We start from the raw sequence: 24116 nt of genomic DNA, 5'->3' as shown, positions 1-24116 counted from the left end.
ACATAGTAATAATACTACATACCTATTCAAACCTAACCTAACCTCTTTCATAATACTACATATCTGTAGTAACATTCCTCACATTTAGTATAATTTTGTTTTCATATATTGCCGGCCCTGCCACTCGTGTCGGTTGCCATCTAGTGGAAGTGGATCGTACAAATTCCAGGAAGAAAATATGCTTAATTTCATAATTAATTACATTTTACATGTTTCATGATATATTAAATGTGTTAATGTAGTAATAATTATATATATATATATATATATATATATATAATTATATAGCATAATAAGAGTTAAAATGTGTTGTGGTTTGTGATAAAAGTATTGAAAATTGGTTTATAGCGCTACATTGGCAGTGATAAAAGTGTGCAATATTCGTTCAGTGGCTGGTGGATACTCTATATTGACCGTAATAACTAAAGAAGTCACACTTACACGAACAAATTATCGATCACTATCGATTAGTAACTGTCAGGTATCTTTGCACGCCAGTGTACATAAAAAGTTTTGAATTAAGCATCATAATAATTAAAATATGAATAAATTATATTAAACGAGACCATATTCACTGCGGGCTAAAGCAGGGAGATGCACTATCACCTTTACTTTTTAACTTCGCGCTAGAATATGTCATTAGGAAAGTTCAGGATAACAGGCAGGGTTTGGAATTGAACGGGTTACATCAGCTTCTTGTCTATGCGGATGACGTGAATATGTTAGGAGAAAATACACAGACGATTAGGGAAAACACGGAAATTTTACTTGAAGCAAGTAGAGCGATCGGTTTGGAAGTAAATCCCGAAAAGACAAAGTATATGATTATGTCTCGTGACCAGAATATTGTACGAAATGGAACTATAAAAATTGGAGATTTATCCTTCGAAGAGGTGGAAAAATTCAAATATCTTGGAGCAACAGTAACAAATATAAATGACACTCGGGAGGAAATTAAATGCAGAATAAATATGGGAAATGCGTGTTATTATTCGGTTGAGAAGCTCTTATCATCCAGTCTGCTGTCCAAAAATCTGAAAGTTAGAATTTATAAAACAGTTATATTACCGGTTCTGTATTGTTGTGAAACTTGGACTCTCACTCTGAGAGAGGAACATAGGTTCAGGGTGTTTGAGAATAAGGTGCTTAGGAAAATATTTGGGGCTAAGCGGGATGAAGTTACAGGAGAATGGAGAAAGTTACACAACACAGAACTGCACGCATTGTATTCTTCACGTGACATAATTAGGAACATTAAATCCAGACGTTTGAGATGGGCAGGGCATGTAGCACGTATGGGCGAATCCAGAAATGCATATAGAGTGTTAGTTGGGAGACCGGAGGGAAAAAAACCTTTAGGGAGGCCGAGACGTAGATGGGAGGATAATATTAAAATGGATTTGAGGGAGGTGGGATATGATGATAGAGACTGGATTAATTTTGCACAGGATAGGGACCGATGGCGGGCTTATGTGAGGGCGGCAATGAACCTTCGGGTTCCTTAAAAGCCATTTGTAAGTAAGTAAGTATTAAACGAGACCATAAATTAAGAATATTGCAATGGTAAGCAATATCCCAGATTATGAGTATTTGTTTACGTGGATTGTCTGTATGTATGTTTGTCAAAGACAGCAACGTATATTTTACAGAATGTAACACGCAAGTTTCAGTATTTTGCAAGTCAGTATAGGTACGTAACGGGAAGGCAGAGTATTGATAATTGAGAGAGCATCATCACCTGGACCTGGTCGATGTACTCGTTATCCTCTCTGATCTTGCGCATCTCCTCCTCCCCCTCGATCTCCTCCGCCACGGGCAGGATGACGCTCTTCACGGACTTCATGGTGTCCTTGACTTCATTCACGTCCGCCTATAAATAGCACCGCCGAATAAGTTCACGTACTGTAGTGCTAATTCTAGCTCCAGTCCTGTCAAAATTCGACACGAAGAATCCATTATATAGATGTTGGGTTAGGAATAACTACACTTCCAGTAGGAAAACTGAATTAATGTTACATTTGACATTTAGGTTTCATTAATTACAATAATTGGAAATGGTTTGCAATAAAATTAATCATATTCAAAATTATAGATAAGCAATGATAAAACAGTTCAAAATAAAATGTTGTTATAACCTCGAATGTTTTTATTCCAAGGAGCCTTTTTTTCCTATCATCTCTGATTCAATTTGAGTATTTTTCTGGATCTTAAAGATTAGGCTATCATAACCTAGAACATTTAGTTGTTCAGAATTACAATTGTTCGCATTGGGATTATTTTGCCAAATACAATAATTACTTACTTACTTACTTACAAATGGCTTTTAAGGAACCCGAAGGTTCATTGCAGCCCTCACATAAGCCCGCCATCGGTCCCTATCCTGTGCAAGATTAATCCAGTCTCTATCATCATATCCCACCTCCCTCAAATCCATTTTAATATTATCCTCCCATCTACGTCTCGGCCTCCCTAAAGGTCTTTTTTCCTCAGGTCTCCCAACTAACACTCTATATGCATTTCTGGATTCGCCCATACGTGCTACATGCCCTGCCCATCTCAAACGTCTGGATTTAATGTTCCTAATTATGTCAGGTGAAGAATACAATGCGTGCAGTTCTGCGTTGTGTAACTTTCTCCATTCTCCTGTAACTTCATCCCGCTTAGCCCCAAATATTTTCCTAAGCACCTTATTCTCAAACACCCTTAACCTATGTTCCTCTCTCAGAGTGAGAGTCCAAGTTTCACAACAATACAGAACCGGTAATATAACTGTTTTATAAATTCTAACTTTCAGATTTTTGGACAGCAGACTGGATGATAAGAGCTTCTCAACCGAATAATAACACGCATTTCCCATATTTATTCTGCGTTTAATTTCCTCCCGAGTGTCATTTATATTTGTTACTGTTGCTCCAAGATATTTGAATTTTTCCACCTCTTCGAAGGATAAATCTCCAATTTTTATATTTCCATTTCGTACAATATTCTGGTCACGAGACATAATCATATACTTTGTCTTTTCGGGATTTACTTCCAAACCGATCGCTCTACTTGCTTCAAGTAAAATTTCCGTGTTTTCCCTAATCGTTTGTGTATTAGTGATAATAATTATGCTCAGATAATTTAATTTTTTAAACTCATGTTTGTTGTCATTAAATAATTATTTCTCGATCTCAGGTTTCGAAATAATTATCATGACAACGAACATTCTTTAACCTCAATTAAATTATCGGAAAACTATCAGCACTCGTATTGTAGAAGATAAAAATACAGTGAACGTTATATTGTAGTACCACAGTTTAGTATATACAGTCACGAAGCTTGAGTTGTTGAGGGTACTAGGAACAATAGACTGTGCCGGTACTATTTCTCATTGTCTGTAATGGGGCGATAGTAGCGATCCTAGTGGTTAGCAACTGTCTAGGGATGCATATTTCCTACATATTGAGCTTCGTGACTGTATATACTAGACTGTGGTTGTACACTATTACGACATTCTATGTAGTGCAGTTTTGCCAATTGTGCAATTAAAATTTTTTTCTGATATTTTGTCACTAATATTTTCTCCATTTTCATCCAGGATTCTCACGCGGAAATTTCATGACAATCTGTATATAGGTATAATGTACTATGTACAGACTTCAGCTCTACATATAGCTTTGGGAGCATTTAGAACTAGTCCCACCACCAGTATACTTATAGAAGCTGGTGAAGCGCCGTTACACATTCGACGAAAACAACTAAGCATTACCTATGCTCTCAAGACAGCTGCCTTTCCAAATTCTAGAATGTATATGTGTTTTCTCCTCTGCCTTTAATCATAGAGTTCTTCCACAAGTAACACATTCAGTACCATATTCTGCAAGATTAAAGACATATCTGAGTGAAATAAATATAGAAATCCCTCGAATATCTTCTAGAGAAATACAAAGAAATATACCACCTTGGAGGATCAAAGTACCATATGTAAATACAGAATTATGCAAATATCCAAAAGAACAAACGAATAAAAACATTTATCAACTACTGTTCAACGAAATCTGTGGAAAATATCCAAATTACCTTCATATTTATACGGATGGTTCCAAAACTGAAGACAGCACTGCATGTGCAATAGTTTATCCTACTCACATCATGCTGCATACATTACCAACATTTTATACAATTTACTCTTCTGAACTATATGCAATTAAAAAGGCCTTTGAGAATGTACTAAAACATCCTGATAGCGATCGGTATCTGCTCTTCACGGATTCTCAATCTGCCATAAAAGCCCTACATAACTCATCCTCTAAATCTCCACTGATCAACGAAATTCAACATTATTACACTGAAATCTACAATCAATCAAAGCAAAATTATCATAATCTGGATTCCTTCCCACCAGGGTCTGCATGGAAATGAACAAGCCGATATGGCAGCAAAAGAAGCAACTCGTCTTCCTATACAGGATATGGACATAGCCACTTGGAATAGTGATATAGCCACTCATCTTAAAACAAAGTTAAATAATCTATGGTACTCCAACTGGCTTCAAACATCTACTAGCAAACTCTGGGAAATTAGAACTGCTTTCAGATTATCATATCCAACTAATCATCTATCACGCAGGAATCAAGTTCTCATCAACCGACTACGTATTGGACATACCAAGCTCACACATGATTATTTATTAAAGAAGAAACCTCCTCCAGTTTGTAACACTTGCAGTGAAACTCTTTCTGTGAAACACATCATCCAGGACTGTCCTCAATACAATCAGTTACGACAACAACTAAAAATCCCCAACGATATAGCAAGATCTCTTGGTGAACCTTCTCACTGCAATAGTGTCATAAAGTTTTTCAAGTTGACTGGATTGTTTGATAAAATTGTGTAATATTCTTTTTTTTTATTTATTTTTTTATTTTACGACTTGCTAAATGTTATATATTGTTAAAATTAATTCGTGTCGCGATATGACTTTTGTTATAAGTTAAAGCGACAATAAAAAAAAAATGTGCTATGACCTTGAGGTTGAGAATGGCCTCGGCGAAGGGCCTGACCATGAGGTCGAAGCGCGTCTTGGTGAGGTTGTAGGTCAGCGTGGCGGAGCATGCGAAGATGCGCACCACCTCTCGGCCGTTGTAGGTGATGTTCTGCAAGGGCCCCGCCAGCATGTAGGCGAGAACTACGGCCTTCAGGACACCGCGGCCAGCCCGCCCGCAGAAGCTTGGCACCGTCAGCAACGAGATGCAGCGGATCTTACAACAAATTAATTAATTATTTTAAAAGCGATAACAATATTGTGAAGCCGTCAGGGATATTTTGTATTTGCGCATAATTTAATACTGTATCATTAAGGGGAGACTCCACTGAAAATAATGAAAATTTTACAAATAATACCGTATTTACTCGAATATTTCACGCACTTTTTTCCCGCAATTTCGATCTATAAATTAAGGATGCGTGATTTAAGCGAGGAATTTCACAAGCTGGTATTTTTAGGGGTAAAAATGACAAAACTACGCAGTTCCCTTACATATCCTAGTAACTTGTCTTCAAGATCAGGGAATATTCCACTTTTTGGCCCACGAAATGCTTTCCTTGATGCATTTGTTTCTTGAAGAGCTTGTTTTTGTTTCCTCCAGTAGTAATATTAAATTCTGGAACTGTGAATTCACGTCCAGCTGCTCTGTTGCCATGTGTTTCTGCATACGCAATAACTTTTAATTTGAAGGACGCAGTATGACTCGAATATCGGGATTTACCATTCATTGTTAAAACTTTTAACAGACGGCTTTTGACAGGTTTCCCTTTTCGAGTCTCAAACTCAACTGATGCGATCCAACACAAAGCTTTCAAACCACCCCCATTCAAATGGTAGGGGGAGGTCAATACCCTATACCGGTATTTTTAAAGGACTTTCATAGACGAGAAGGGTGCGCCTGTAACAGGTAGCTGTCCGGTCCCAAATACCGCTATGCACTCTCGTTACGGCATTTAAGATACCGTACATTCAGGGCTCCTCAACATAACACACTCATTACTTCAAGTTCCAGCATGTACTTGTTACAGTATTTCACGAATATTAAATGCGTGAAATATACGAGAAAATTAATTTATTAAATTATGTAGTAAATAATTTGGGTGCGTGAAATATGCGATGGCGTGAATTACGCGTGTAAATACGATATTTATTGCCTATTTTACTTCTTTATAATGTGTATTTTCATACCCCAAATGGATTTAGTTCAATTCTGATCACAAATCTGTTTTACTTTTTTTTCATCAAAGAATTCTATTTTACAAAATTTATGATTACAAATCTAGTAATTTTTTGTTCTAAATTGGCTTCCTGAAGTTACTAGATGAATGTAGCGGAGGAGAATTTTAATTTACATAAATATTCATTTTACTTTCAAATCCATTTTTCCTTAAGTTTATTTTTCTTGATTCAAATTAAAAAAAATGAGATATTTCATAAAATGAATACATAGAAATGTTGCGCTATGTCTTGTGAATGTAACAAAAAAATGAAGCTTAAAAGTTGAGGTCTTCTACTAAAAACTTCAATTTGAAAATATTTCCAAAAAGAGTAGGTCAAAAATAAAAATTCAAAAGCCAAAATATTTGAGAATTCAAAATTTGGATTTTTTGTTAGTCCTTCATATACTAAACAAATCGTAGACAAATACGTAATTGAAGCGGTGAGATCAATAACCATTCAAGTCCATTTACACAGGATTCAAGAAAAATACAAAAACATTTATTTTTTACTTTTTACCTAATTATTATTTTTTGAACATAATATTTCTGGTTGTTTTAGAGATCAAGGCAAAGTAATATACCAACTTTTAAAGTCGTAACACTTGTGGAAATATCCAAAATTTAATTTAAAATTAGCAAAAATGAATGACCAGAAGTGGACTTGAATGGTTATTGGTCTCACCGCTTCAATTACTGTCAAACAACACAATTTTCATACATGTCTACTACAGAATCTTATGAGCTATTCAGCATGAATTCTACATATAAACCCGGGAGGTGATGGTGGCACTCACTTGAATAGAGACGGCGTTCCCGAGTCCAAGGACGAAGCAGATTGACAGACCCAATATGAGGCACGTGTACTCCGTAAATTCCAGATCCACAAGGATAAGTTCATAGAAAGCTGGAAAATAAAACAACATGCCTCTTTAGAAGCCACCATTCAGGGAAACTTCTCAATATCGCAGCTGCTCGCAAAAAATTGATCTATATTGAGGCTTTCACATTTGCAGAATAACCGAGGCACTGTGGGAGTTCGACAGCCTTCATGTATACTCATACCTTGCGGGCGGTAGCTGTTCTGAATAACTCTACTGATGGCGGTATGTCAAAAGGCACTTAAAAGTTTTATACAAAGGTTGTAGAAGTTTTCGGTTCTTACGAAGTTTAGATGTAAAGCCAATAAGAAAATTGCAAAGGAGTTAGTGGGAATAATTAAAGAGAGCAGGCGAGAGCTGTGTCCTCATACGAACTGCGTCTGTGGTCTTCCATAAAGGCGGTTCGGGTTCTATCCCTGCCCAGGTCGTAATGATAAGTGTAGTGGAAAAGCAGATGTTGCAGAGGAATTTTCTCGCGGTACTCTCATTCCTCTCCATTCCATCAACACTTTCTATTTTCGTCTCATTTTATATAACATTTGTGCGAGATCGTGCGTATTTTGCTTCGTTTCCGCACAAAACCAATCCGCGGTAAGTCTAAAATTCCACACTCAGTATTCCCAACCTAACACACATAATAATTTCCTTCTTCTTACCGCTTAAGTGACATATTGATTTTACTGCTTTAGGCTTTTAACATAGGCTATTATTTTTAGAGACGTTCAATATAGTAATAATTATAAATTGGAAACTTACCACTGCAATTTCACCTAAATTGCACTGTTAATTATTGTTTTTAAATATTTGCAAAAATTAAGTAAACTCTACAACTCCACTAAAGTTACTGCATTCGTGATGCATGTAACATTAAGGAAGCCGTTTGTTTTAAGTTCGCATTTATAGACTGGGGAAAAAAAAGACAGACGTATATCACTGCCTGCTGGAGTATAGTAAGCACAGAAAACATTTTAAAGCAACAATGTTGAAGATAGATATTTTTGTTTTGCAAATTTGCCGTCATTGAACAGAAACCAAGATGGAGATTTCATTGCAACTAATTAGAAATTCCTCTTTCAGGTATGTAATAAACGATCTTCGCGCAAAATAATGTACGATACACGAGCGGTATGTTTTCTTTCAATTCTCGGAAATTAAAAAAGCTCAACTACGTTTCGCTTTTTCAAACTTTTCCTCGAACATGAAAACTTCAACATACCGCTCTTGTAGCGCATATTACTATTTCAGTAGTTAAAGTAGGATGTGGTAAAGTCTTGGAGGTACTATTTGAGCCGTTCATATCAGAAGTGGTGTAAGTCAAAATTGGGTAATAAGGGTTAAAGTAAACATTCTGTAAAATACAGCGCAAAGTAGCAATTAATATTAAATTTATTTAAACTATTAGTAGTCAGTAGATAGCACGAAGGACATATTAATTGCTACTTTGCGCTGTATTTTACAGAATTTTTACTTTAAACTTCATTACCCAATTTTTACTTAGACCACTTTTGCTCTGAACGGCTCATTTGTTTCCGATACTGAAATAAGAAGGGTTTGGGGCTCCGGCCTCCTTGGGCTTATCGGTACTCATATGAGGTTGGGACTTGACTCTGTCAGGACTGAAATGGGATGGCTCACCTGTCAGCACCGGATTTACGAATACAAGCCACACCAACTGCCGGACTTAGGCAATCATACCATATCGACGGTGATCAGATTAATGATCAATTGAGTCGCATACGCACCCCTCACATTATGTCCGTGACTACGGGGATGATTTTAAGGCAGCGGTGACCAAAATCGAGCTGCAGTGATTACATACGACAGACAGCCTATGAAGTAAAGAGGCGGAGGAAAGGTAGTTGGCATGAAAACTACAACCAGTGGTGGTTCCTGTACTAACATCTTGATCAATCCCTTGGATAAAAATCTCAAGCTTTGCTGTAGGCTATCAGTAATGTCACTGCTGTCATCAAGAGCCAGTGAATAATATACGATTTTTTTTGCTTCTTTTTTAACCTTGCTCTTGAATATAATCAGGAATTTTCTATATTCTTCTCTCCATTCGTAGTTCTTATGGATAAGTTATTTAAGCTATTTTAATCATTACTCTTTTGAGAAATTCTGTTATATTAAAAGGGTTTAGAGCACGAGATATTTGAAACCACATTAGGTAGCGGACTTCCTTACATTTATTTATCTCATCTTTCTCTTCCTGGCTATGATTTAAGATATGTCAATTCCTGGCGTTTAACAGTTCGTTGGCACATAATATTGAATCAGTTTTTCTGCAATATTATTATTAAATGAATAACTAATAGTTACCCTAATCTAAAGATTAAGAAGATTAAAACTGAGGTAAAACCTAATAATTTTATCCTTCTAGGGAGAAGATCTAAACATATCAATATTCATGCACGTACAGACAATTATAGAAACACATACTTAGTGGTCAGTAATAATAATAATAATAATAATAATAATAATAATAATAATAATAATAATAATAATACATTATTCGACGTGGCAATTAATATTTCTATATACTCCCAATTGAACCGTTGAGCAAAGTAAACTTATTACATTTTCTCCAACAGAACAACAAATAGTTCTCCTTCGCATTCTTTATGAAACCACCTCTTACTACTTATAGAGACAGAGTTTGTAGCGCGACATGATACCGCCACTGCTTGCCTTCAGTACGTGAGTGAAGCACATAGCAACGTACATGAAACTCCTCGTACCCGTTTGAATGTCTGTGATTACACGATGTAACCACGACACCCATTTTGGTCACCGCTGTTTTAAGGTCATTCTTGTGCTGCTCCTTTCATATGACTGAATGCTGTAAATTTGGTCCGAACTCAAAAGCGGCCAAATCTGCTTCAAATTCGAATATAACTCACCTATTCCAAGTAAACAACCGTACAAGAATCCAGCCACAGCCTTCAGTATTCTGTACTCATTTTCACGGGAGTATATTAAACAATATAGGATGGGGCAAGTATATTTGGTTACCTTCTCACAACCTGAAAATTAAGCGGATAATTCGTATTACACATTGGTAACTAAACACCTATGTTTATCGTTTATAGGGGAGAAAATGTATGCATAGGGTAATGATTTATCGTAAATTTTCTTTTACTAATAATTAAGTACAGGGACATCATTTTTTTACTAACATTTTTAATATTAACTTGCCTATACCTCTGGATCAACGCCGTTTGCTACCTCCTTCCACGACTCGTGTTCGATGATACTGGCGTAATATACAAACAAATCACTTTACTAGGTATAGGAGGGAAGAAAAGTAGTTAATCCATTTACGTAAACTAGGAAATATCGCGATTTTGAGTTTGATAATTTTCATTAGGTTTTTGTTTAATCAAAATACAGTACAGTATTAACAATGAGTGTTTTTACTCACGAACTGAGCTGTCCATGCGGACGTATTCATTATGCAGTGTATATTATACTGTGTACTGTACATTAGCGTACACTATAGAGAATGAAGTTAAATTGAAAAATAATCATAATATGGATATTTAAACACATTTTTGAAAATGATGGCTGTTCATTTCGATACAGGGTTCAGTGCATATTATCGCACTATATACTATTGTACGTAATTCTAATTACTAGGTTCGTACTTCGTATCAGTAACTCATGTTGAAATAATTCTGTACCTACTCTATAAAAGAGACCTTACTTACTGTAAATTCAATCTTCACTTCTGCCCGATCCGAAAAGATGAAATTACTCAGACATGCTATTTACTGTCCGTCCAAGTGGTTACGTCGCAGCGTCACAGAAAGGGAGGAAATCACGTGACAGTTAATTACTTAACGAGGCCCTTTTATTTAAGTTATTTTAAACAATTGTATAGGTATAATATTACGTAGACGTCCAGTTCCTAACAGAAATTAATGTTCCACTAGCATTTACATAGAGGCGAATAGAAGCAGGTGTGGGAAACCGGGGTGCGACGTAGGCAAATGGAAAATGATGCAATATTGAAAGGTCTTTCGTCACTGGAAAACGCGAACATATTTTTGAAACGTACTGTTTACTATGACCGTAAGGCTCCTATGACTGTATATGCGGTCTTGGATCTGTGTGGAGGACGGATGAACTTTATTAGTAGAAGGGGTGGGAGTGAAGTACATTAAAAAACTCAGGTACAATAAAAATTGAAGTAAAAATAAAATGATGTCCCTGTATATCATGATAGTTCATTATTGTAATTTATTACACCTGAAATACATTAATGTATTATTTCTGTAATACTATACTAGCATCTTGCGCCTTAGAGCACTTTGATGCAACCCGCAACTCATAATTATTGGAAAATTTAATGAAGTTTGAACACATTATAAAGAACTGAATAGGCCTATTATCACAGTATCAGCACAGTCTAGTATATACAGTCACGAAGCTTGAGTTATGAGGGTGCTAGGAACAATAGACTGTGCCGGTACTATTTCGCATTGTCTGTAAAGAGGCGATATTAGCGATCCTAGTGGTTAGCAACTATCTTTGGATGCATATTTACTTCGTATTGAGCTTCGTGACTGTGTATACTAGACTGTGGTATCAGTGGCTTGAGCAACAAATGCTGTATTTAGTTTCTTGTATTGGTTACGATATTCAATGAAAGTTCAAGTTTTTTGTTTATGATTATACCACAGTCTAGTATATACAGTCACGACGCTCAATATGTAGTAAATATGCATCCATAGATAGTTGCTAACCATTAGGATCGGCACTATCGCATCATTACAGACAATGCGGAATAGTACCTGCACAGTCTATTGTTCCTAGTACCCTCATAAACTCAAGCTTCGTGACTGTATATACTAGACTGTGATTATTCTAAGAAGGTTCTCATCAAGCTGTGACCTACAATTATTTGAAGCTAATTAAACTAATGCTCTTTGATATTGCACCTTTTAACAATTACATCACTCTTAAAGCTTCTTTCACATCCCTTTTCCGGGAAAATATTCAATTTTATAGTTTGAAGTTTCCATACAGCAAGAGAAAAATTCCTACTTCCCTACAATAAACCAATCATGAGAAATCTTAATATGTGCACAAAGAATACTAATTAAATACTCTGGAACGATTTCAGAATACCGCCTAAGTACATCTGTCGTTATTGCTTTATTTAATTATTTATTTGTGGTCCAGAGAACATATCTTTTCTATGTAGGTATTATATATTTATCTACCCTTGTGTCTTCAATAAAAAAACTTATGTGTTAATATTTTTAATTTGCATAGTCTTTGTGCATTAGTACTTCCGCGGTATTCTGAAGTATAGCGAAAACACTTAATAATGGAACATGCATAATGGTCTATAATATTTCATACACATTATAACCTACAAACATCCAAACCCATACAATCACACAATCACCAGCCACATAAACGTTCCACGCTATTATAAGGATTCTACGGATCCCCGCCATCTTATAGTTTTACTTACAGAAACCGAGTTTTTCACATATTTCTGCCCAGGTCATTATTTTGATATGAAATTAAATATTTGGTTTTCATGAAGCTTGGTACCACATAAATAACTGCAATAATGATCAAAGTCTACTTCTCCGCTTGTCTGTGAAACATAACACTATCGCTACTCGAGAATAACGTGTCTACTGGCTGAGTGTAATAATAGTAGGGCCTATATTTCACGCGAAAAAAGTGACGGGATTTATGAAATACTTAAGATTAAGTGAAACGTCTTTATTCTTGTATGTAATATGTAGTTTAGGCAAGAATGAATTTAAAGATTAAATAAAGACTACCACATGCAGGATGAGCACACCATACCCGATAATTTATATATTGGAGTGAGACGAATAGTGTAGAATAATATAATGACGTAATGGAAAAAAGAAAAAAGGGAGAACTAATATTAAAAGACACGCGATGGCATGTCCTTGTAAGTGAATTTGGAGCTGTGAGGAAGAATCTATATGAGCTTCTAGCCTTTTGGCCATTTGTCTCACTCCGTTTTTCACACTGAAGCAACCGGTTCTGACTCATACCGCAACGCCTCGCTGAGGTCACTAAAGACGGCCATTTTCGCCGCGCCCTTCTCGCTCCTCACGCATCTGGTCCAAATACATACTCGTATTTTAAGAAGCGGCATGTTTCTTCTATCCAACTGTAAATTATTAATTAATAGAATGGTAGATTTTAGCAACTTAAAATTAAACATTTCATACTTTAAAATTAACAATTTAGCACTTTAATAATTTGTAGAGTTTTGGAATGGGACATTTTTTTGTGGGAATTTGGTGGTAGAAATCCAATGTCATCAAAATGTTAACAGGCGAATTTTCTAGATTTTCAGTAAAAGTTCTTGAACATAATAAATAAGTAAATGAGAAATATAAAATTACAGTGAAATTGTGAATATAAAAAAAAAACATGTCAAAGTTAATAGTGTGATTTTATCCCGATCCATCTTGTTTTTAATTGGTTATTTTACGATGCTTCATCAACTACAATGATTATCTAGCATTTGAGCGAAATGAGTCCAGGGTCCAGAGCCGAAAGTTACCCAACATTTGCTCTTAATGTATTGAGGAAAAACCACGGAAAAACCTAAACCAGGTAACTTGTCCCAACCAGGATTTGAACCTGGGTCCTCTCGTTTCACAATCTGGCATACTAACCTTTACTCCACAATGAAACTCCTCTTGTTACCCAAACACAATCACCAGCTACTACATAAAACTTCTTTGAGTGAACACTGAACCTAAAGAGATCGCATAGGCAGCCAATATTACAGCACCAGACAGAATAGTTGAAAAACCGGTATAACGGTACAGATAAAACAAAGAGGGTAGGTTATCAAGTATGCCACATTTCTGTGTTATTCATACTGTAAAAGCTAATATGGAAACATGGAGACGTAACTAAACTATTTGAAAAAAAAAAATGTAACAATCTGTATGTGTCGGGACCTTTCGATAAATTCCGATTTATATTTTTCTTCTTATTGTCTTATAAAATGTGATTTCGATTTTATTTCACAGAAACATACAAATTTTGCTTTTTGTACTCAATTTCGCATTTTATCGCGGGTAAAAGAAACTTCAATAATAAATAGACAACATGGTTTTGAACATAAAATCACTTATTTCAACAGTATTTGAGCAATTAATTAATTAAAGTAGGTTATTTTACGTCGCTTTATCAACATCTTAGGTTATTTAGCGTCTGAATGAGATGAAGGTGATAATGCCAGTGAAATGAATCCGGGGTCCAGCACCGAAAGTTACCCAGCATTTGCTCATATTTGGTTGAGGAAAAACCCCGGAAAAACCTCAACCAGATAACTTGCCCCGACCGGGAATCGAACCCGGGCCACCTGGTTTCGCAGCCAGACGCACTAACTGTTACTCCACAGGTGTGGACTATTTGAACAAATTTTGCATTTATCGTGCTTACGAAAATCTGTCATCTCTAATCATTAAAATAACTCTTATAGTTCCACCCAATAAACGTTTCAAATGTTGTACTTTTTTATACAGGGACATCACTTTATTTTTACCAACATTTTTAACATTAACCTGGCTATACTCGGAAACACTGTTGCCCCCTTCCATTACAGGAGTTTGATGTTACTAGTGCAATATGTAAACAAATCATTTTACTAGGTATAGGAGGAGAGAAAAGTAGTGTATCCATTTATGTTGTAGGGAAATACGATATTACGATTTTCAGTTTGATCATCACTTTTATGGAATTTATCAAAATACAGTAGAGTAGTAACATTTTTTTTTTCAAAAACTCAACTTTTCAGGCGGCTATGTTCATTAAGTAATGTCTACTTTATTTAGCATATTAATTATTGATGTTAACATACAATATAGAGAGTGAGTGCATTTAAATTGAGGGGGTCATAAGTAAAGGGCTGTAAGTGCACTTAAGTTACTTTTGAGAAAATGGGGTTTAAATATTTAAGCTTTCGTAAAATCGGTGAAATTTTTATTTAAATTTTAATGTGTGATGCGACTAAAATATCCCTTTGCCACTAAAATTTTAGATACTTTAGCTTACTCTGGATGCACTTAACTCATGTTATTACAAATGTCACTAGCATTCCTTTGCTTCTAGCCACCTCAATTCAAAATAAGCTAATCTGAATTTTTAAACAAGTTGCTGAAAATGGTTACCGTTCATTACAATGCAGGCTTCAATTCTTTACGCATATTATTAAAAACATTTTGAAGCATATTCTCTGAAATTGAATTTATCGTTTCTTGAATATAATTTGTTAGTACGATATTATTAATATAGGTTCTTTCTTCTATAGAAAACGCAACCATATTTCTGAAACACACTATACACTGCAGTGTTTACTTCACCGCTTGAAGACTTTGAATGCAACAGCGGCCGTAAGTTTGTGTGTCTGTCGGGAGCAAGGACATTAGTGAAGGGGTGGGAGTGAAGTACATTCAGAAATGCAGGTACAATAAAAATGCAAGTAAAAATAAAATGATGTCCCTGTACATCCAAATATCCGTACGTATCGCCTCAACCACATTTGGGGAAGGAAGTAGGTCTACATAAAAATAAAAAATGTTTGTAACTTAATATTTGCCACATTAGGCAGAGGACCGTGTGGAAAACCTCGAGCCATTGCCACTTTTCGAACAGAGCCGTGCCAAGCGAAACCTGTTTTCAGGCGTACACTCGTTATCTTACCAGCGCGTTCAGCTGCTGTTCTCAAATCATCATACCCTTTGCGTAGATTTTCTGTTTCTGGAGCTTTTTACTCTCGTACTTTTTTCCCTTAGATGTATTTTTTTTTTCACAGATGATTAAGATGCTAGTGATTTTTTTCCCTAGGGTACTTTATCTAAGTGCTGTGTGATGTCAATTCTTTCTTCGCACAGTGTTTCATCTAAAATTTCTGAGAAGTCTGTCCAATTAGTCCGTTTGGATTTCCAGGATACTCTTGAGTTCCTTGAATCTACACTAGACTGCCTTCTTTCCACGTCCAAAACTATGTCCGCAATGACTAATCTGTGTCCAGATCCAGTGTTGTTCTATGCGAGACGGGTTGTGATGTCTTTTATATCACTTGATATAAGTAAGGAATCTGTCCTAGTTTGTGCCCCACTATAATGAAGATATTATGCTGGAATATCTACAGTATCTTATATTAGCTCAAGAATTGAAGCATGCGGCCGAACAAGGGTCTATGTTACGTTAAAGTGGTTCCAAGAAAACTGAGTTTGAAACCAGAATACTAAAATATAAACTGCGTTGCGTTTTTACACGAAAATAAACCTTTCAAGATGTAATTTCGCCAGAATCTCTTCTCCGATTTCCGTCTCACACTAGCCTTACGTCTCGTAAAATGTTATTTGAAGAAGCAAATCTAAGCATATCTTGGCTCTTAGTCCTGTCTTTGTTGAGCTCATCAGTTATTGATAGACAGTGGATGCGGGATGACTCAAGGAAAAGTGAAATTGTTTCGTATCAGAGTATATGGCACGTGCCGCGCTGTCCGTCTTTTGTATATCTGGCAAGTACAGCAGCGTACAAAACGAAGGAACCCCGGTCCGTTCATAGTAACATTGCAACACAATGTGTGCAGTTGTGTTATCCTGCTCAAGTATTTAGTACGCGTTGAATAGTGTTGTGCTGATCCATTCATAATGGAAAAACGTTAAATTCGCTCAGAGATAGGAAATGCAATTAAGTATGAGAGTATTTTATGTATTAACGAAGGCAATATCGTGTGTAATGTATGTAAAATTGAAATAAAAACCAGAACAACTCAGGCTATAGAGAAATATTGCAACAGTACATCGCACAGGAAATGCGTTGAAATGAAATCTGAGGAACCATCTACATCATCATTATCATCATCGTTTAGTTGGTCGACCTAGTTGGCAAGTTGGTATAGCGCTGTCCTTCTATGCCCAAGGTTGCGGGTTTCATCCCGGGCCAGGTCGATGGCATTTAAGTGTGCTTAAATGCGACAGGCTCATGTCAGTAGATTTACTGGCATGTAAAAGAAATCCTGCGGGACAAAATTCCGGCACTTCCGACGACGCTGATATAACCTCTGCAGTTGCGAGCGTCGTTAAATAAAACATAACATTTTTTTTTTTTCATTTAGTTGTGCGGGTCTAACAAACGTGCAACATGATGCTCAGTACAAATATTCCTCTAAAGAAACTGAGTGATCCCCATTTTAGAGGTTTTCTTCAGAAATTCCCTCGATACAAAAACTGTTTAAGCGATAGGCGAAGACGATTCAGCTTCGACAACTTACGAGAATATATCATCGTTTACTGCAACGCTGGTAATTGCATCAATGATGACGACGACTGAACCTTGCAAGGTATGTACTACAGTATGTTATTTTTCTTTTCCTTCTGACTGTACGGAGATACAGTAGCATGTTGACGTCGTCTGTTTACGTTTAAAACCTGTTGAGCCAATGGTCCGAATGAAAAAAAATATTTAACATATACTGAATGTGTACCTACATTCAACGATGTCATCCCGCATCCACTGTCTAGTTATTGACAATAAAGAGTTACGAATAAAATTTAAAGCCGCCCCCTCAAATCTGCCGCCCTAGGCAGCTGCCTAGTCTGCCTAGGCCAGGCATGTCAATTGATGGCCACAGGAGCAAGCGCGCGCTTTAGAGCCCAGGAGAGCCTGAGCGCTTTACAGCGGAAAGGAAAGAGACAGACGAAAGAGGTGGTATATGCCGCTTGGTCGAGCCATATTCAGGGATGGCCAGCACTGAGTCAATAGATGAAGGGAAGAGAACTTATTAAAACTGTATCCATGTTAATTTTTAGATTTGCCTGAGAAGTATAAGTGCATTATAAGAATGTAAGTTTTAATTTTAATGCTCATTTTTCACAAGTTTGATTTTTTTATTCAAAAGAAATATTTTCTCAACTTTTCGTATAGAAAAGTGAAATTTTCAGGTATAGGCCTATTTATTTAGTAGCCTTACAGAATGTTTTCGTAAATCTAATATACCGTATATACGTATTACTGAAGATAGTGTATTCAAAATTTTGAAAATATTCGCATGGAAATTGTTTGTAAGGAAATGAATTAACAAAGCAACTACTGTTACATCATAAGCAAAAGATACGTGTCCATGTGTTGTAAAAATGTCAGCTCTATAGCTTCAGCAGATTTCGAGAAAATAATTTAATATTCTGATGATAGGAAGTTGCTCAAAAATATCACCTTAAAAGCATAATGCGATAAGAGTTTTGTTATGTAATATTAGTTACACTTAAAACAGATACAGTACCTAGGTAACTTTACTTTGTACTGTAATATTGTTTTGATTAGTTTATTGATTACTTTTGTAAGGCTAAAGATATCATCAATATAAATTCCAACTTATCATGTCATACTCAATTTCTTTCTTCGGAATATCACTTTCTTTATGAATGATGTGTTTCATCCACTTAATACAGTATAATATTATACTACCATGGAATTTAAGTGAACATTCCGTCTTAACTCTCTGTTATTTTATTAAGATTTAAAACACAAGTGCAATATTAAGAAATCAGTGTTCCCTGTCTATTCCACTATGAACTCTCATTAAGGCAAAATGTAACATACACTCTTATTCATCCCCTTGCTTCAATATTGTCGGATATAAAATATAAGATAGTGTTTAAAACACAGGAGAATAGAAGCGCTACTTCTGAACTTCATTCTGAGACAAGATTACGCGCTTGCTAATCTATCAAGTGATGTTGGTCAGTAGTCTTGTCTGTTTATGCACGGCTCCATAACGAAAGAATGTTTTCCAATAGGCCGTGGAACGGACTCTTGCCTACTATGCTTAGTTCTGTGGGGTGTTTACGAAACGAAGGTCGCTAACGTTTGAAGCGTGGTTCATAGCTTAGTTTCTTACCTTTTTCCGTGTGTTTTCTTTATTTTTGCTTCGTATTTCTCGTGGGAATAATGTTTACGGAAGATGTGAATTTCTTGGTTCACGTCTTTTCCGTGATATTGACTCCTTCAGTGCAGCAAAATGAATCGAATTATTCCTGTACCGGGATAAATTCACTGCGTCTTTGAGATAGGACACTAAAGTCATTTGTAAGTATGACAGTAAGAAGGCTTTGATTTCCATTCATTTTATTATTAATAATAATTTAATTTAAATTGACTGAATATGGGAATTTGTCCACACCTGTGGAGTAACGGTCAGCGCGTCTGACCGCGAAACCAGGTGGCCCGGGTTCGATTCCCGGTCGGGGCAAATTACCTGGTTGAGGTTTTTTTACGGCGTTTTCCCTCAACCCAATATGAGCAAATGCTGGGTAACTTTCGGTGCTGGGCCCCGGATTTATTTCACCGGCATTATCATCTTCATCTCATTCAGAGTGTAGTGCTGAAAGGTATTTTTGCAGGTATGAACATATCATACTCGTGGGTTTTAATTCGAACTTAGGGTTAAGATACAAATTAGATTTACTTTAAATGTTATTTCAAGTGATCGTGTTTAATTTAATTTAGGATGCTCCCTGTTATTATTATTATTATTATTATTAATTTATTAATTGTATTTTTTATTAATTGTGTTTATTATTGTCATTATTGAGTGTAATTAGTTACCACTGCCATTTGCAGTATGAATAAATACATACATACAGTGTTGTAATTATTATATTCTGTATTATGTGTATATATATATATATATATATATATTTTTTTTTTTAATAATAAATTCATCTCTGGCGCCTTCCTTCAGGGTGGCCTGCAGCTGGATATCTTCCTATGGTTAGCAGAATGTTAGTCCATTACGTTTTCGTCCATTCGTAATTTGGTCCTAATTTTACGGAATACGCGAGTCCTGGACAGGATGCCTTATTAATACTACTATTTACTATTACTTTATACTACTATTAATCCAAATACTACTACTGCTACTATTATAGGAAGTGTTAAAAATATGAAATAGGGATAAAAAAATAAAATAGTGTGATATACGACCTGAGACGTGTTGTATTCTAGCGTAAGCCTTCCAAATTACTACGCACTGACACTCCTTTTCGCGGGAATGTGTTAGTTTGCGCATTTATAACTGATTTGTTGAAACATCTGTCATTGTTGCGTTTTCGAGGAAGTGAAAATTTGGCGGCAAGTTTTTTTCTTGAATATACATTGTTATTCCTCAATGTTAGAAATATTAATGATATATATTCTTAAAGAAAAATTATCTACGTTTATAGCATTGTACATACTAGGTTCAAAAAGTTCCCGGAATTTGCTAGCATCATAGAAACAACGTACCTTAAACACTATTCTACAGCATTTCCTTCAAAATAGTTGCCTTCCGCAACAACACACTTTTGCCAACGCGTGTAGAGTTCCTGGAAGCAGGCCTGGAAGCCATTTTGTGAAACCCGTCTTAGTGCTCTCGTCGCGTTTGCGATAACCTCTTCAGCATTGAATCTCCGTCCTTTCAGATGACTTTTCAGACGGGGAAACAGAAAGTAATCAGGTGGTGAGAGATCAGGAGAGTATGGTGGGTGATCCAAAGCAGTTATGTTGTGCCTGGCAAGAAAATTCTTTACAATAATTGCGCGATGAGCAGGTGCATTGTCTTGCATAAGGAACCAGTTGTTTTCTACCCACTTTTCTGGACGTTTCCTTCTCACTGCGTCCCAGAGGCGACGGAGGGTTTCTACGTAAATTCTTTCGTTACAGTACGGCCTTCTGGAATGAACTCATGGTGCATGAGACCCTGAGAGTCGAAGAAAACTTCCAACATAACTTTGCTTTAAGTGTGCTTAAATGCGACAGGCTCATGTCAGTAGATTTACTGGCATGTGAAAGAACTCCTGCGGGACAAAATTCCGGCACATCCGGCGATGCTGATATAACCTCTGCAGTTGCGAGCGTCGTTAAATAAAACATAACATTTAAAATAACTTTGCCTTTGGAAGTGTCCCTAGGAAATTTTTGCTTCCGAGGAGATGTTTTCGATTTCCACTCACATGACTGTCGTTTAGGGACTGGGTCGTAAAAGTAGCACCAGTTTCATTTTGTTTAAGAAATCACCATCTTCATCAGCCATACTGATCATGTCCCCAGCAAAACACAGAACTTGATGTTTGTACTTTGCTCTGTGGACATAATTACAAAATGCGACGAACAAACAAAACACTATGATAAACAATTGCCTACAACTCAAAACCAACAATCGCCATTATCAACAAACTTTAAGGAAATGACATCATGAATGTTACCAACAAAACAAATGTATAATATCCCTTGTTATATATTAATACGAAAAATGGTAGTAAAATTCCGGGAACTTTTTGAACCTAGTAGTATAAAGTTATTCAAAAGTAAGTTACATTTTGAAATAGATATAACATAAAAAAATAACGTATACACAAAATGGTAACACATTTGTATGTATCGAACAGCAGGATGTGTTCATTTATCACACTCATTTGTATGGGTTAACATGGTAACAGGTTTTGTTTGTGTGTCAAAAGTAAATTTACTTCTTATTGAATTTTTAAATCATTATCATTCATTGTGTTTTAAAATGGTTTTGACTTTACATGGTCAAAGTGGTTTTGTTTAGTGTTACTATGCATGTAAAAGAAGTTTAACAAATGGCATACGAAAATTCAGAACAAAACATAATTTACCCAACACTTGGCCAGCGCGTTCCCCTGATATCAATCCAGCAGATTTTTGCTATGGGGTTATTTAAAAGATAGAGTTTTTTAAAACTATTCCTACGACTACTGACGAACTAAAATATGCAATTTCGCAACAAATTGAAGATATTCCACCAGAATTATTAGTAAATTCAAATATTTGGGGATAAGAGGGATAAAGATACAGGAGAATGGAGAAAGTTACACAACTCAGAACTGCACTCATAGTCTTCATTCTTCACCTAACATAATTAGAAATATTAAATCCAGTCGTTTGAGATGGACAGGGCATGTAGCACTCATGGGTAAATCCAGAAATGCATATGGAGTGTTAGTTGGAAGACCTGAGGGAGGAAGACCTTTGGGGAGGCCAAGACATGGGAGGATAATCTATACTAATAATAAATCTGTAGCCGAAATTTTTCTGGTAATTTTCGATTTTCCAAAAATAATTGGTCCTAACATATATAATTAACCACCCTGAAACCGAAAATCGCATTTTTGAAATTTTTGTTTGTATGTCTGTCTGTATGTTTGTTACCTTTTCACGCGATAATCGCTGAACCGATTTATATGAAAATTGGAATATAAATTAAGTTCGTTGTAACTTAGATTTTAGGCTATATGGCATTCAAAATACTTTATTTAAAACGGGGGTTATAAGGGGACTTGAATTAAATAAATCGAAATATCTCGCTTATTATTGATTTTTGTGAAAAATGTTACATAACAAAAGTTTCTTTAAAAATGATTTCCGATAAATTTTATTCTTTACAAAATTTTGATAGGACTGATATTTAATGATATAAATGAGTTTTAAAATTAAAATAACGCCATCTAAGACGGTGCAATGAATTAAGAACAAATGACTTCGTCTATAAGGGGCCTTGGACAACAACAATCGAAACAGGGGCCTTGGACATCAACAATCGAAAGCTATTAAACGTAGCCTACAGAGATTGTTTCTGTGTTTGTATGAAGTCATATCAGAAGCTAAATTAACCGATTTGTATAATTAATTGTTATTTCACCATTGGAAAGTGTAGTTTCTCTAGATGGACATAATGCTATAATGTTATTACAGTAACGTCTGAGTAAATCGAGGACAGGTAAGATTAAAATAGCTTCTTATGCACAGAAAATTTGATAGACTATTTTGTACATTCGTTTTCTGTGTTTCTTGAAATAATATTTATGTACACTCATTTTAATCTCAGAGAATTAACGAACAACGAGAGTGTTAGTATGCAGTAATAGTACGTTAGCTTAGCAATCCATTATTTTATAATTCAAATTTTAACTATGCTCAATTGAATCGTGTTAAAATACATAGAATAAAATATATATGCAATAAATGCAATGCAAAAAAAATTGGGTAATGAGCGAAGCAGATTATGTTGCGCTGTTGTAAAAGTTGTTCCCTGGATCAAACGTCCTATTTTAATTATGTAATTACTTTATATTTATTTCTAACAGGTGCAGCGGAGCGCACGGGTACGGCGCTGATGGGATATGATGGTAGAGACTGGATTAAACTTGACGGCTTAATGTGAAGGCGATAATGAACCTTCGGGTCTTCTAAAAGCCATTTGTAAGTAAGTAATAATAATAATAATAATAATAATAATAATAATAATAATAATAATAATAATAATAGTGAACTTGAGAAGGAATTAGTTACAAACACACATCTAAAAAAAAAACAATATACTGGCAAAATTTCTCATTATCTCCAGCTAAAGACAGTCAAACTCTTCAGCGAAACCTCTGGGTTTATAATGACTACATACAGTATACAGGGTGATTCATTATTACGTATAAATACTTTGTGTGTGTATTGTAGAGGTGAAACTAAGACTAAAACGTTCTATACAACTTTTTCTCAAAACCTTTAATTCCAGAGTTCCAGTAGATGGCACCTATATCGCAGTAACTGCATAGACATTACTGTTCTCCTACACATTTTATGTGGTATTGTGGGGAATCACTTACTCGGGCCTCGAGTTCTATCTCCGCGGTTGACTGGGGAAATCTACCGCGCATTCTTGGAACGCGAATTGCATGGTCTGCTACATGATATCCCTCTTGCAACGCGAGCGAACTTATGGTTTATGCACGATGGTGCTCCTGCGCATTACTGCGTATCGTAAGGGCGTATCTCAATGCTGCGTATCCAGGTCAATGGATAGGCCGTGCAGGGCCAACTCCTTGGCCAGCCAGATCACCAGACATGAACCTTCTGCCTTTGGGGCCGCCTGAAGTCGTTAGTGTATGCCTCTGCTGTACCTAA

The 24116-nt window shown here is 35.9% G+C and overlaps 1 protein-coding gene across 1 annotated transcript in view; it reads right to left on the bottom strand.

The window, feature by feature from the left end:
* The window catches only part of snky (ubiquitin protein ligase sneaky), a 76662-nt gene that overhangs the window by 33853 nt on the left and 18693 nt on the right, over positions 1-24116 (bottom strand). The window contains exons 3-6 of the mRNA XM_069829984.1: positions 10031-10153; positions 7044-7153; positions 5010-5243; positions 1739-1870 (exon numbers count right to left, since the gene is read on the bottom strand). Coding sequence (XP_069686085.1) covers positions 1739-1870; positions 5010-5243; positions 7044-7153; positions 10031-10153 — 599 coding nt within the window. The remainder of the gene's footprint in view (positions 1-1738; positions 1871-5009; positions 5244-7043; positions 7154-10030; positions 10154-24116) is intronic.

Source organism: Periplaneta americana, chromosome 7, assembly GCF_040183065.1.
Source record: "Periplaneta americana isolate PAMFEO1 chromosome 7, P.americana_PAMFEO1_priV1, whole genome shotgun sequence".
In the NCBI taxonomy this organism is placed as follows: domain Eukaryota; kingdom Metazoa; phylum Arthropoda; class Insecta; order Blattodea; family Blattidae; genus Periplaneta; species Periplaneta americana.
This window is presented reverse-complemented; position numbering and strand designations above follow the sequence as displayed.